This window comes from Prinia subflava, chromosome 2, assembly GCF_021018805.1.
Source record: "Prinia subflava isolate CZ2003 ecotype Zambia chromosome 2, Cam_Psub_1.2, whole genome shotgun sequence".
Taxonomy (NCBI): domain Eukaryota; kingdom Metazoa; phylum Chordata; class Aves; order Passeriformes; family Cisticolidae; genus Prinia; species Prinia subflava.
The window spans coordinates 108316756-108332135 of record NC_086248.1 but is presented as its reverse complement, the minus strand read 5'-3'; the positions used below and the strand labels follow the sequence as shown (position 1 = coordinate 108332135).

The 15380-nt window shown below is 42.8% G+C and overlaps 1 protein-coding gene across 1 annotated transcript in view; it reads right to left on the bottom strand.

Annotated features, from left to right (window-relative positions):
* The window catches only part of SPTLC3 (serine palmitoyltransferase long chain base subunit 3), a 50669-nt gene that overhangs the window by 3289 nt on the left and 32000 nt on the right, over positions 1-15380 (bottom strand). The window contains exons 7-10 of the mRNA XM_063391536.1: positions 15035-15254; positions 12820-12946; positions 2438-2573; positions 1349-1478 (exon numbers count right to left, since the gene is read on the bottom strand). Coding sequence (XP_063247606.1) covers positions 1349-1478; positions 2438-2573; positions 12820-12946; positions 15035-15254 — 613 coding nt within the window. The remainder of the gene's footprint in view (positions 1-1348; positions 1479-2437; positions 2574-12819; positions 12947-15034; positions 15255-15380) is intronic.

The following is a 15380-nucleotide window of genomic DNA, read 5'->3' as shown; positions in this document are numbered from 1 at the left end:
TTCCATTCCCCTAGGCTGTAAGAGGTGGCAAAAGCACAGCCCAGTGATGACTGGGCAGTGTCAGACCTTCCCTGGAAGCAGCAAGGTGCAGGTAGCAGGAGGTGAATGCACAGTGACGGCCCAAAAATGAGGTGAGCTTGACAGCTGGGGGCAGGGGGAAAGGAAGAAAATCAAAGCAACAACCTCAAGAGGTGAATCCTCAGATCAGCTTCCTTGCCTGTCACCAGTTACATCAGCCAAAATCCTCCCAGTCCAACAGCAAAAGCTGGTAAGGACCAGCACAAGAACAGAGCAGCTATGCTCTGTTCTATGAAATACTATCTTTATGGTATTGTACCTTGTTAATAACTACTGCACCCTCTAAAGCAGGAAGGAATTTTGCACTGCACACATGCAAGGCAGGTTTTTGGTGTTGTTTTAAAGCTATCTACACTGGTATGGGAGCTGGTCAGCAGGGTAGGGCTCCAGCCTCCACATCCATGTACCTCTCAGGATGCTAAAGGAGAGTCAGGAGCTCCCTGCAGGCCCAGTGCTTGAACCACTGCCACACTTTACTCAAATGCCTTCCCGTGTTTAAGGATTTCTTGTTTTGACCATCAACACTTGTGCAAAGAGAGGAAAAGCAAAGCCTGAAATTTATTGTTAAGCCTCTTTGTTCCATGCCTCTAAGTTGGCTTATGCTGAGAATGAAAGAACGTATCTCAAGGCAGGCCAAAAACACCTTCGGCAAAGAAAGGAAATGGAAAATTTCAAAGAGTTTATTTTAAACACATTTCTGTGTTGGAACAGAGGTTTGTGATGGAAGTCTCAACATACTCTTAATGGTATTTCTGATATCAGAGAAAGATACAGAACTGAGACTGGCCAGACAGCACCAATTAAACTTGATTAGGTTCAAACAGCTCCAAATACTGTTTGCAATTTCCACCTGCACCCCCAAGGCTGTCCCATATACTTCTGCAATTCAAGAAACATGTGAAAATATGGAATGGAAATATGGGTATGGAAAACTTGATTTTCAGTTATTTTCATGCAGTTTCAGGTTTCCTCCTCGGATAGTTTTGACATAGCATTTAACTTCTGCCTTGCTGTGCTCTTCATGTAGGTTTTTATTAGTGATGACAGATTTGGTCACAATTAGAAATAGAGGAACATAAGAAGTTAAATGTCCCATAATTTATTTTAGAAAATAAAATGTATACAGCTCAAACGCCTTTAAAGATTGAGTGACGAGGCCAGAAAAACAAATGTAAAAATGAATTATTGAGATTCAAAGTAACAGAGGCCCAGCTCCTCCCAGCCTCCTTTGTCCTGAAGTCAATTTGGGCAGGACGTGTGCTGTGCTTACCGTGTCTAACATCTCCCGTGTATGTGCAGCTGACACACAAAACCGAGCCCTGGATTCTGTGATGGGAGTAGCTGGAAACCCAACCACGACCACCCCGATGTTTTTTTCTAACATGCGCCTTGCAAAAGCCCTGGGGAGAGAAAAGTAGGAGAAAAGGCAGAAATACATTATCCCCAATAAACTGAACACAGCCAGAAAACAATCACATGTAATGCAACAATAGGTAAAATCCTGTTTTCAATTGATTGAATATTCCCACTGATTTCCATAAAAGCCAGAATTTCACCAGCAGGACTGAGATTCTTTGCTGCTTAGGGGCTCATGGAGCCAAGTGGGTGCCAAATAGTAGAAATGTGATGGCAGAGAGGGCTCTGCAGAGTAGGCATGATTCATTTATGTCAATGAAAGTCTCTGTACAAATCAAACGTGGGCATTCAAAGTCCCTAAGGATGGAAGAGGTTGGGCTCGTGGAAGGTAGGAATGCTTGGTTCCTAAACATCAGTAAGAATAAACCAACCTGTGTGGTGGTTTATTTTCTCTCCCAATTGCTCTGCCAGTTAGGAAGGCTTGTGTGGTGTGTAGGAGACTTAGTGCCCACAGCCACCCTAAGCTACCTGCAAATAGTCAGCTCAACACTTACATTATGCTACTGCTGACTCCTGGTCTGTGCACAAGAGCTGCTTGAGAGGAACTGAATGGTAAAACGTGCAAAGACCACTCAAAGATCAGATGGGAAAAAAAAATCATCCATCTAACCCAGTTCATACATCAGAGGCAATGTGTCTCCTTTAATGATTACAAATTCAAACCCCAAACATTCGAATTCAAAATGTTATCAAGAGTATTATTCCAGACCATGTTAAAAAAGGAAAAGAGAAAAAAATTTGAATTCTAACATCTGGAACAATTCCAGTTAAAGCTAGGGGCAAATTTAAAAGAGAACAGAACTAACTGATGAATTCAAGTAACCATGCATGTTTCTCCTGAGAAGCACCTACCAGAGAGAACTTCATCTTCTGCAGTGTGTACCAAATAACCCACAAACCTGAACAGTGCTTGTTTTGGCAGCAAGTTTTTTTCAGTACTTACCCTATCTTGCCAGGCATATAAAGGAGCAAGGGAACGACAGGAGAATCATCATTGCCATAAATGATGAAGCCCATTTCATGCAGTCTTCGTCTGAAATACCTTGTGTTTTTCTCCAGCTGACGCACTCTTTGGAGCCCTGAAACGAGCCAGTCAGGAGAACAGTCAGTGCAAAGACTCACAACCAGAAACAGGAAAAAATCAGGGCTGGGGGTAGCAGTTTGGCTGAAGTGTAAGTGTTGCTATTTGATGGAGAAGAAAAACGTGGAACAAGCTCAATGCAACTACTTTGATTATTATGGTGTTGTAGGATGGACAGCTGATACTGCTGTACTTGTGAGGTGCCTTGGGCAGAAACGGTCCCTGTCTGGGGACAGACATGTGGACAATTCCCTGGACTTTTTTGGGCTAAATAAAATCTCCCAGATGACACACAGCTTCAGAGGAGTAGTGCAGACAGGACCTGTAAATCAAGTATGCTCTTTCTCAACCTATTATCTCTGCGTTGTCCCTGGCCTCATTTAGTCATGGATCCACAGATGGGAACCCCCAGCAAAACTGACAGGAGAGTTGAAAACAATTCTTTTTAATGAAGGAAAAAGACAAAAAACAGCAGAGAAAAAGTGTGCTTGAAAAGACATTTCAGCCATTTCTTTTGCAGTGCCACAAAGGAGGTGGATTCTGACAAGTGCAATTGCTTCCCAACCCACTGCACAAAGAGGCAAGAAACATGCTCTACCTTACTATAGTAGGAGATATAACACATCCTCTTACTACTCCACCTGCATTGTATCCGTATTAATTATATCTATGTGCTGCTTTTCCACTGCTGGGAGGTGCTGACGGGGATGGTGCCACCTCCTCTGTACCCACACGCCTGCCCAGTGCCAGCCCAAGTTCACACAGCCAGATCCAGCCAGGTCTGTCGTGTGCCTGACCTCAGCAGAAACAGAATTGCCAATCCACTGTTCAGCAGATCGAGCCTCTCAACCTAATGGCTGTTCAGCAGCTTGTGTCTGCCCAGCAGGGGTGGTGAGAGTGTGTGGTAGGACTGGGATTCAGCAGGACACTTTTACACTCTGAACTTTCATCGTCCTGCTGTTCATCAGCCCATACTTTCAGTATCACTTGCATTATGTCACCAGACATGAACACTGAAACCTCCAGCACAACTCATTTCCTCTTCTCCCTTTGCTTTTCCCTTTGCCTTGACCACAGATGTGCTACGTTTTCACTCTCCATTTACGTTTTAGTTTTATTTTACACTTCGTTCACTCCGTTCCTCATTTACCACTTTCTGCTGTCACCATTCTTTGACTTGATGCCCATTTCCTAATTCCCCATCATGCTCTGTGTAACCAGAGTGGCCAGTGAGGCATCTGTAGCAGCTACACGCCACCTTTGGCAGATTTGTCCTTAGACCACATTCTGCCCCCACAGTCTGCTCTGGCTTTTCTTCCTTTTCCCTCTTGGCTGAAGTGGGCATCACTACACCTACATGAAGCTCTTTTCCATTAATATTTCTGAAGATGTGTAGGCTTGAAGAAGATCTACTACTTCATTTGTTCTGTGTCCTCTTGAGTCAAGGTTCTGTCAGTGTTCTGGCTGGGAAATTTATAGGGAAACTGGGACTTGCCTCACAGTGATTGGTGTTTTGCCTGAACAAATTAAAAGATCTCATAAAAACAGTGCATTTGTAACTTTATGCACAAAACTGCCCACTCAGACAACCTGTTACTTACAGGCTCAGTCATTCAGTTTAAAGCATGCAGTGGAAGAGATCTGCTGGGTTAGAAAAGGCCACAAATAGTTTAACCATCTCTCTAATGCTGCTAAAGCAAAAACAGCTGTGCCAGAGCAAGGAAAACAAATGAAACACAAAAGCATCCTACTACAAAGCTTTCCAGTCACTAATAAAAACAATAGTCTGTGGTATTTCCAAAAATATTTTTGGTGTAGTAGATCTCAAAGAAACAGGAGGAAGTATTGAAGAGGAGGAGGGAAGGGGAGATGATGGTAAGGACAGGGAGTTAGAGAACTACAGAATAATGTGGTTGAAGTCTAAAGAGAGGCAAGTTTTCCCTTGTTAGAAATGGTAAAGATGTTATTAGCACCTCCTCAATGTCCAGGTTATGAGGAGGAGGGTGGGGGAGTAACCTGAACTGGGGGCTCAAAGCCACTGCTGTTCCTTGCTATCTTAGCAGCCCCTGAGCTAGTTTCCAAACTCCCAGTTGGAAAGCATTTGAAACTACTAGATTTTCAATTAGGGAAAGTTTTTCATAAATGCAGATGTTCTTGGCGAGTGCAGTTTAAGACTTGCTGCCTTCTCCTTTCTATTCATGTGTTTACCACAGAGCTGGAAACACAGTGTGAGCCACGCAGGATTCCAGGCCGTGCTGTTCACTATTTATCAAACCATATGCGCACGGCCCGGAGTCGAGCAGTTTTGTCTCTACTTATTTTTGGCGCTGGAAATTTAGACTCCAGCTTTGGGGCTGAAAGAGGAGGTTCAGGCAAGCCCCCGAAAGTCAAACACCTCTTCCTTTTCTACTCTTCCTTTCCTGATTCTATATCCTCAACCAGTTTGTGCTGTGAGATCCCCCCTTTCAAGGCTCCCTATGGAGCTCATTTCAAGCCAGCCAGTGCTGATGCAAAAGAGCCACTTGAATGTTTTAGCGACATCCCAGAATACTAATTTCATTTTCAGGGATGCATTAAAGAGCCAAATAAAAGAAGATCAGAGCACTCACATATATCTGGAGGGAAAGAAGGCACATTAGGAGACGATTGCTACACACACTGTACTTGTGGGTGGGTGGCTGGGAGGAACCTATTTCTTTACCAAATGTCAACACTTTCCTTTCTCATGTTAAGTTTTGTGGTCAAAGACCACAGACACATCATATACGCAGACTTCTTATATGCTGTCCCAATAAGAGCAATAAAACCATTAAAATCTGTAGCTGCATTTCAACACTCTTTTTCATTCTTTTATGGGACCTTCCAACGTCAGATAAGGAGGCAGATCTGAGCAAAATGTTTATTTTTGTCTCTCATTGGCCTGATTCTCCCCCCACACTGCAGATTAAGGGTGATGAATTCAGTTCAGAATCGGGTCCTAGCCCAAATTCACTGTGGGATGTTTAATTAAAAGCACCCCATTTAGAAAGCATTTTCTTTGATTCCTGAGGCTGGGATCTTGCATCCTGTAATATTTATTGAGTGAAAATCTGCAGAGCAGACCCTTGAGCTAAAAGAGTATGGCTGCATCTATGTAAGTGTAAGAATTTACCTGTATGGGACTAATTAGAGGATCAGGTCCCTGGACAGTAAATATATGTGTTACAAAATTCTTACTTTGCAAAATCCTTGAGGATTTACAGTCTGTGCAAAGAGCTTATAGCACAGCATGCAGCACACCCCGAGAGTTATATTCCGTGAAATATGTGAACCACAACACAGCATATGTTTGGAAAAAACAGTCTGGACAGGGAAAACCAACCCTCCTCTATTTAAAACTAAGCACATCACTGCTCCAGAGTATGCAGCTAAGGCTGAGAACAACTTTATTAAGTGCTCTATATCTTCTTACCGACTGAATTAAGAAGGGAAAGAAGGAAGGAAAAGTGAACGATAAACAATTCCCAAATTTCACAAGTTATCTTCACGCTGCTGGGAACACACACAGCTGGTTTATGGGGATTTTTCTGAAATAAAGGATTAACGCCTGGATGGTGCAAGAAAAGCAGATTTACTGCATCAGCAATCTACCTTCTGCTGGCAAATTTAGAGTTTTCATTTGGTTGTACCACTTGAAAAATATTTGGTTTACTGCAAAGGTCTAAGGTGTTGGCAATTCTGGGGAAAAGGCTGATTATATTTTTATGTGACATGCATCATTGCATTCTGCTGGCTTTAGCTCATTAATTTATGCAGGCTTTTAGAAAGCTTTATAGCTCAAAATTAATTTGGTTTAGTTGAAAGAAAAATGCAAGGAGAAGGCAAAAGAGAGACAGAGAGAAATAATAAAATGTAATAGCCTTTGAAGCAACAAGCTTTTTAAGAGAGCCACAGTAACAGACTTGGCAGAAGCTTTGTCCCACATTTTTACGACACCTGACATCAGGAAGGCATCCTGGCTACAAGTCTGAGGGCCTGATCTTAGGCTGGCTTTAGCTGCACTTCAATAGAACTTTGCTGTTCATGAGCTGAGGACCTCATCCTGGCAGCCAAAGAGGCAATAAAACTACCAGCTCTCTAAAACAAAACTTTGTTTTCCTCTTCCAGAGATGTCTGCTCTTGCCTCCCGCAAAATGCCCATGAGCCAAGAAGCTGCCTGCGCTCAATTCCTGCACAAACATTCCACCTTTGAACTCCTCCTGTAGGCTGCTGCCATTGGAAGTTGTGACTCAGTCTATTGAAAAGAGGAGTAAGCAACCTGCAGCCTTTCACGTCAGGATCTCAGGTGAGGGAGGTGAAGGAGAGCTGTTTTTCCTGAACCCATGCCAGGAAAGATAACCCCACACCGTACTGCTTTTTGACATGCAGTGGACTCTTCAAAACACAAATCCACCTGCTTTAATCTTCTCCAGCTGTTGTTCCATAGGGTCTTGCTAGATAATTAGTCACACAATTGAGCTTTTACATACCAGTGTCAGAGTTCCTTGGATGGAGCACTCAACTCCCTGCCTTCCTCTACTAACAACTAGATAGGAAAAAGCAATCTTCCACAGGCTGAAAAAAACCCTGGAAAACAATAGCTCTTTCCCACTAAACTATTGCAGATGGACAGATTTTTTTCCCTCTGGTTCCATTATAAGAGTAACACACATGTACCCCTATGTGCGTTAAATCACAAACAGAATGCTATAAAACTGGGGTGCCTAAAGGAAATATGTTCTCAGATAAAACAATCTTCATAAAAAATAACTTTGCTAGGAACTGGGGAGAAGTGAAGACATTTACTTCTACAATCTAATGCTAACTAGAAATCTGGTAATTTCAGCTTAATTCAGCTGCTAAAGAACCCCATAAGGACTTCTTTTAACTGTGAACTGCTGCAAAATAGAAAAAAGTGAAAGAAAACTTTTCAGAGAAGATCTCTCCTCTGCCTGCAGCTGATGCTTGTGTCAGGATTCAGGGAACATCTATCCACGGGCAGGGTCTGCCAGGGGACCAGAGCACTGGTTTAACTTTGAATGTGAAAAAGGTGACTGCCAGTGAGGTGGAATTTGATGAATCCTCAGAGATCTTGTGAATCACTGCAAACACTATTAGTCCAAAGCCCCTGCTTGTTCAGATCAGCCCACCCTCCCATTTGATCTCCTGTGGCAGGTGGATCACATGGCAGGTGTCTCCTCTAGAACAGCATGTCTCTCACTCATTTTGAGCAAAGATGTCAGAATTTAGCTCTGTTTCATCATCCACTGCTGGGAGAACATCTGTGACGCCCAGCTTAGACAAATAATAATCGTGGTAGCACATTATCATCACTAATATCTTCGCTGTTGTCGTGACTGGGAGCCCTAATCATGGAGCCAGTGCTGTGCAAACGGAATAAATGTGCTTAAGGGCTTTAAGGGAAATTTAACCACATACTTACTGGGAATATTAACTTAAAATTAAGCCAGCAAGTCCTCCAGTTGCACAAAAAATCTGAGGCCAATGGAAATATCTTCAAAAGGAACCTTTTCAAAACAATTTCTTTAATGCCAAACCGAAATAGAAAGCAGCATTCTGCCATTTCTCACAATCTGAATGAGCTCAAATGCAAGAACTCAAGGCTTTGCTAAAAACACAAATGAAAACTAGTAGTTGCAAAAACATAAACCAACCAGCACAAAAGACGAAGTAAATGAACATTTTAAAGAAACACAATCTAAACAACTTCAGGAATTATCTTTTAACAAAATATCTTTTGCTAGTAGATTCTAGAGGACAACCTTTTAAATGTTTCCCATGATAACATGAAAAATGCCCACTGCTGTTGGTGAATTATTGTTTGCCATGCATTTAACAGAAAAAATGTTTCCTTTACAAATGCTACAATTTGCTTTTAACACCAGTATAACCCATTATTAGTCATCAAAAAAATTGCTTTGGACTTCCCAGCAGTCTTAACTCTGTCTGCCTAGTGGTTCTATGTTATACCTATCAAATTTAAGTGCAAAAATATGCTTTTGGTATCCTCCTGCAGAAAGGGGGGAGGAAGAAAAGGTCTGAGGTCACAGCTGGAGGGGCTGTGTTGCATGCAAGTGAGTGTACTTGCAAATTTGTGCTGGGTCCACACACTGAGTCAACCCCAGTCTCATCATGGGATAAAACCACTAAGGCAGCTGCTGAGTTTCCTGAGGTATCTCCACTGGTGTAATGAGAAAGCCACGAGGAAAGCACATAAAGAATATCTATATTATGAATTATAAAGAGTAAATGCCATGGGAACTTCTGCTTCCCATATTTCCTAATAAATGAGCAGAGAAACATTTGAGATGAAAAGGCCACAAAGGCTTAAGAGGGATAATTTTTTTTTTTTTTTTAATAGACTTCATGAGCTGAACTGTGGAACTTGCTGCCTTATGCCACTGCTAGAGGAAATACAGCTGCCATAAGTTCATACACTTTTGAACAACTCTGTTATAGGAACTATGAAACTATCTATGATGTTGTGGTACTAAGAACAATTGTGTTTTGTTCTACAAGACATCAATTTTCAGAGTTCTGTAAAACATGGCATTGAGAAAAACAGGACTTTCACTCCACTAAAAATCTGATTTCATGTTTGCATCTTTTGTAGTCAGTTTCTGATTCTCTGGATATCAGTTGCTCAAGAAATACTGGTAATATTGACCCCAACCTGTTTGTCTTTCCTAGACAGGAACAATGCTGTATATCAGTTTTGAGGGAGCTACTACCTTCTCCTAATTTAGCATTTCTTGCCCACACTTTCTCGAGTCACCACAGAAAACATGGCAAAATAAATGAAACTGTAATAGCTGGCTGTGGGCTCTGCAGTATCCTCCCAGTCACATTATCGTGACATTAATGCCTCACAGCTATCACAAATAAATATGTGGGACATACCCACATGTTTATGATTTTCAGCGTGGAACAGACACCGGCTGTGGGTGATTTCCAGCTGAACAGTTTAGGTTTCACAGAATTACTCCGAAGGTGCTAACCTGTTCCTTCCCCGTGATGAAGCAGTACCCCCTGGGCCCATACACATCTGTTCATATCCTGCAGCCATTCTTCCCCTATACTGATCCTGTCTGGGAAACGCATATCCTGATTCCTTTTCCAAACAACCACGTTCTTACTAATTGAAAAGAAAGGAAGAAAATAGGGAAGATCAATCAATTGGACACACATCAGGACACACAAGCAGTATCTGCACTTCTGAGCTCTGCCATTACCTACTACATAATTGCATCTATGCTAGTCTTTTCTAAATCAGCTGCTTAACAAATTAGTGGAGAAGAACAGCAAGAAATTCAAGGGACTGTAATAGTCTTATATCTGGGAAAAAAAAGAAGATGAAAGAATATGGGTTTTTCTGAGCAGCAACTTAAATGACCGAATCAGTCTTCCTTCTCTTAGTCGTCTGTAATCTGCCAAGGAGTCACAAAGTTCAGACATAAGAGCATGCTGGGTTAAACCATTTGTTGTCCCTGTATTTCATCCTGTTTCCAACAAGCACCCTCTAATTCACATGGAACCTTTTAGCAAACTCTAATTTCATTATTGTCTAAAACATTCCCAGTGATTTTTGCAAGGCTCACTCTCCCAGAGAAATGACCTCTGGAGGACAAGCCATTGGTGGACATCTCCTCATAAAGGATTCCTCAAATCCTCTGGTGGGAAGAGAATGCCACTTGAGATTAATTGCAAAATAAACTCCTACGGACCTGAGAGGCTTCCAGAGAACACAGGGTCGACACTACCCTGCAGCAACTTGGGTTTACTTGAAACTTCTCTGCTCCACTGCTCATGCTCTCACAAGAATGACTCACGTGCAGGATTCACCACCTTCTGTGACAGTGGACCTAAGGAACTCTGCTAAGACCATTGTCCTTGGAATCAAAAATACCTAAAGACTGATAAAGTGCTTTCTGCCTTCTGTTCCTTGCTCCTTTCTAAGCCACCACCTTCCTCTCTCTGATGCCAAAGCAACACATTGCAGTGTGGCCCAGCATAGCATTTTTTTTTCCTGTATTTTGGGTTGTGGGGGTTTTTTTTGTAGTCCACAAGACAGCCTAATGAAGGGAGGCCCACATGAAAGAAAACTCAAGAGACTAAAATAATGAGTCTGGCTCAGAAGGGCAAGAAACATTTTTACAAATCACAGCCAGCTTGCTAGCCTTTGTGCAATGGTCTAAGTTGTGATATATGATTTATTCATTTGTTTTTCTACTCATTTGCATTTCATATTACAAGAAATTTTTTTAAAAACCGGCAGAGCACTGATTTATTTCATGATGGATTTGCAGAAGACTTAATAAGCTCTTATTTTGTGCAGAAATCCAAAGACTGTGTCATTAAACAACCCTGGCTTGTTGAAGAGAAAACGCTTCAAACTCTTAGCCCTAGGACAGACACGCACATCCTAAAAGACTGCATCTTGAACCCAGTTCTCCTCTTATCCTGCATCTGAACTGCACGCAGGATCACGCTAGCTGATTTCTGGAGCATTTTTAGCAGGCTTTGAAGGCCTGGAAATGCTCTGCGTGTTTCGCGTTTCACACGAGCGACGCCTGCGAGCGCCGGGGCCGGCGAGCCCCGGGCAGGCTCAGTGTCAGACCGCCCTCTCACGGCAAGCGCCGGGGCGGGAGCCCAGAAGGATGCCAGGGATGGTCTCTGACACCGAGCACATGTAGGCATCAGCACATGCAGCCGGGACCTTCCAAATTTCAAGGTGGAAGCAGCTTTTACGCTCTGGCTTCTCCGCCAGAGCTTCCTCACCGTCTGCGCATTGCACCAGAGTTCTGCTGCCTTTTTGTGCTTCTGCACTCAGCAGAATTTGGCACTGGGGCTGGATTATCTATCCCTCCTTCTGCACTCTGGGTCTGTAAATTCTGGCCTCGTCAAAGCACTGCGATGAATAGCCTTAATAGCCTTGTATCTGTCATGGTTTGAAGCAGCCCTCTAGGGCACTGCAGCAGTGCAGAGCAGTATCCTACCTGCCCTCATCTATCCCTTATCCTTTCCATTCCCACCTTACCCCACCTCCCCATATCTATCAGGGAGGACTAATACAGAGTGAATTCTGTTAGTCCCAGACAAAGCAAGAGAAAATAGCACTGCTGGGACAGTATAAAAGAGATGCAATTCAGAGCAGAATCTGTATCCTCAGCTGCACGTTAAAGAATATCATGACTGAAAAAAACTACACAAATTCAATCACTTTTGCTCCATGTTGGGATTTAAGTCCTAGAACACCGAACACAGATCAGCACTGATTTTAAACAGTAACAGATACGTATGTCACAGTTGTTTTGTTGCTTGTTGTATAGAAAACTGTATTACACAGAGGACAAAGCATATCACACAAAGGATTGGACAGCAGCTGCATCTGCAACTTCAAAAGATGAATAGAAACAGACCTAATTTTTCATAAGGACACCAAGTAATCATTTTTTTGGGACAAAATGTAGTACAAAACTAGGCTCAGGGTGCCGTAATTGATGCCTGAGTGATGTAGGAATTATTATAGTAATTTTTCGTACTATTATTTAACATACGATAACTGTTCTGAAATGCTGCACCCTGCCTGAGTTGTTGCCATTTTTAAGGTTCACACTCACAAAGAAGCTAAACTGACAGTGCCTAGCCCATAGGCATGTCCTTACGAACCCTACTACAAAGTCAGACAATATACTCCAAGGGAAATCCATGTATTTCTATTTGTTGCTGCAAAGCAGGATGGGCTGGCAACTGTACAGGCAGAACCCCAAAGCCTTTCCATCCCTGCTGCGTGTGGATGAGCATGGAAAAAACCCCAGGGTTGACAGTATGATGATTTGGGCATTAATTTTACAATAAGAAGGATTTCTTTTGCACTGTCATTGCAATACTTCTTTGCTGCTAGATGACCTTTTGCTTGTTCTTGTACCCAGAGAGATACTCTGGTAGCAGCTGAAATGAAAGAGGAAAGGGAAAGGAAGGGGAAGGGGAAGGGGAAGGGGAAGGGGAAGGGGAAGGGGAAGGGGAAGGGGAAGGGGAAGGGGAAGGGGAAGGGGAAGGGGAAGGGGAAGGGGAAGGGGAAGGGGAAGGGGAAGGGGAAGGGGAAGGGGAAGGGGAAGGGGAAGGGGAAGGGGAAGGGGAAGGGGAAGGGGAAGGGGAAGGGGAAGGGGAAGGGGAAGGGGAAGGGGAAGGGGAAGGGAACTTACCTTGTGTTGTCCCGTCCAGTCCCATGAGACATTTCATTGCCCTGATGATTTGCTCTGCTACGGGGGGACACATAGATGTGGCGTACACAGCACTGTGAGAATGAGTTCGTAAAAAGTCCACAAGGTCCTTACACAAGCAAAACAAAGCATGAATGAGCTTTGAGCTGGCCAGACAGCAGATCTCCCTGTTAACTACTGCAGGAGTGGGAATGTGCAAAAGGAAGAGGACGTTTCACCACGTCCTCTTGGCTGCCACTGTTCATACATGGCCTCAAGAAACATCAGGCAGGTGCAAATGCTTTACCATGTAAGCGGGGCAATTACAGCTGAAACAAAAGTCTGGAATAGAATAATGTTTACTTCTGAGCTAAAGGAGCCAAAATAATTTCAAGACCAATGAACAGCTGCACTTAAAATAATGCTGCTGAGTTCCTCTCTGGTAATGAAACAAAGGCTATATGACATCAGTAAAGGTCCTCTGCCACATGACTTAGCCCAGGAAAAGCAACCTGACTGGGATCTTTGTCTATAAGCACATAAATTTGCCATCAAAACTTTCAATCAGTGTGGCAGGGACAGTCATGTCAAAGTTGGTATAATTGCTTTAACATTTTCTAAGAACACATAACTAAGAACCCAATCTGCCCTCTTAGAAAAACTATTGATATACTGAGGGCATGCCTAAAACACCAGTAACTCTCCTGAATCCAGGCATGCAGTAGAAATTCAAATCTTACTAAGATCATCATTGCTATAACAACTTATATCTCCTAGTGCAAAGTATCAGAGTAACAGTTACCACACTAGAAGCTGAGCGCATGTTAGTGAGAAAGGCTTAAAAATTTACTTTGATAAAAAAATGCCATCAGAGAAAACAATCCATGAGAGTAACACAAATCAGTACCAAAATACTGTATGAGTCTAGGCAGTAGCTCCAGTGCTGAGGATAAAGATTTACCTAACCTTACACAGGTTGTGCATGGCCATTTTGCAATTGTATTCCTGAGGGTTTGGTTAAAAGCTAGGAAGGCTTCTGGGCTCCAGCTGATGCAGAATAAACAGCGCCACTGTGAGTTTTTGGCTGCAGAAAGGAACCTAAGTGGGTGAATGGGTGAGCAGCCTTCCAAGGCTGAGAAGCCTGAGGCTAAGCTTAGTGATACACATAGGCATGAAAAGAGTGACCTGTTTTCACTTAAAAAAGCTCCCAAGGATTAGAGGATAAATTACATGGGACCACTTTTCACAGGTCTAATCTTTGTATACTTTCTGGCTACATTACCCACATTGTCTTTGGTAAGAAATAAACGTACAGACACAAATTCAGGAAGCCAGGGAAACAAAGAAAATTGATTCTTGATATATTATGACACTTGGTTTTAAGATCTCCAGGGGCAAACCCAAAAAAGACAGTAAGAAATACACAGTTTATACTTTCTTATAGCCCTTTTATTCTACTGTAGGGCTGCCCTCATTAATGTTATCCTGACAACAACCATATGGGCTGTCTAAACAGGCTTCCCACTCATTCAGCAGACTGCTTAAAAAATACATTCAGCTGGGTATGAAAAGAGAAAATAATCAGCAACCATTTGATCTCTCTGTCAAGCAACAAAACCAATGACATTTCACAATGGTGCTGATTATGCTTTCTCTTCTACACCCCCACTTAAAGCAAGCTCAGCTCTGCTTTTTGTTGACATCTGTTGTTGGCAAGAGATTGTTTTGTTAATGTACATGGAGCAACTGAGGACACAGAATTTACTATTGCAAAAGGCCCCCAGTAACCTTTTTCTCCATTTTCCTAAGAAATGCAACTATGTCAATCCACAACTCTAGGAATTTTATTATCAGTGGATGAAATTGTGGTTTAAATCACTCAATATTGCCCCACACACTGTTTACAAATGTGAAACAAAGTAACGAGCAATCTGCATGCAAATTAATGTAGGGAAGTATATTAGCCAACCACAACATGTCCAGACATTTCCAAGACAAACAACAATCATCAGGGTGGCACAGAATAACCCAACTCAAGCAAATTACATAATATGAACATGAGACAAAAATAAGAAAGTCTGGCTGTTTGATGTGCATTTTGGGATCCAGGCAAAGACGATGCTAACTTTAGAACAGCGGTCATGTTAAGCAGTCTGCTCAAAAAGATACTGAAATACATCACACCCTTGATGTGAAGCTGTCCCTGATTTCCTTTTACCTTTTTGCCAGCTATGTATCCCCCGGCTGCGCCGAAGCTCTTTGTGAACGTTCCCATCAGCACGTCAACGTCACCGGGGCTCATCCCGAAGTATTCCACGACTCCTCGGCCCGTCGCTCCCACCGCGCCGATGCTGTGAGCCTCGTCCAAGTAGAGGTAGGCTTTGTATTTGTTCTTCAAGGAGACTATCTCTGGCAGGCGCACGATGGACCCCTCCATGCTGCACATGGAGAGAATCAGGGGTGAGCAACAAGCCCTGGGCTCCTTCCCATACTGGCAGAAAATACAGCCATTCATTGCCTTATTCCACCAAAGTTCCTCTGGAATCTCGATTTTTACTCACAAG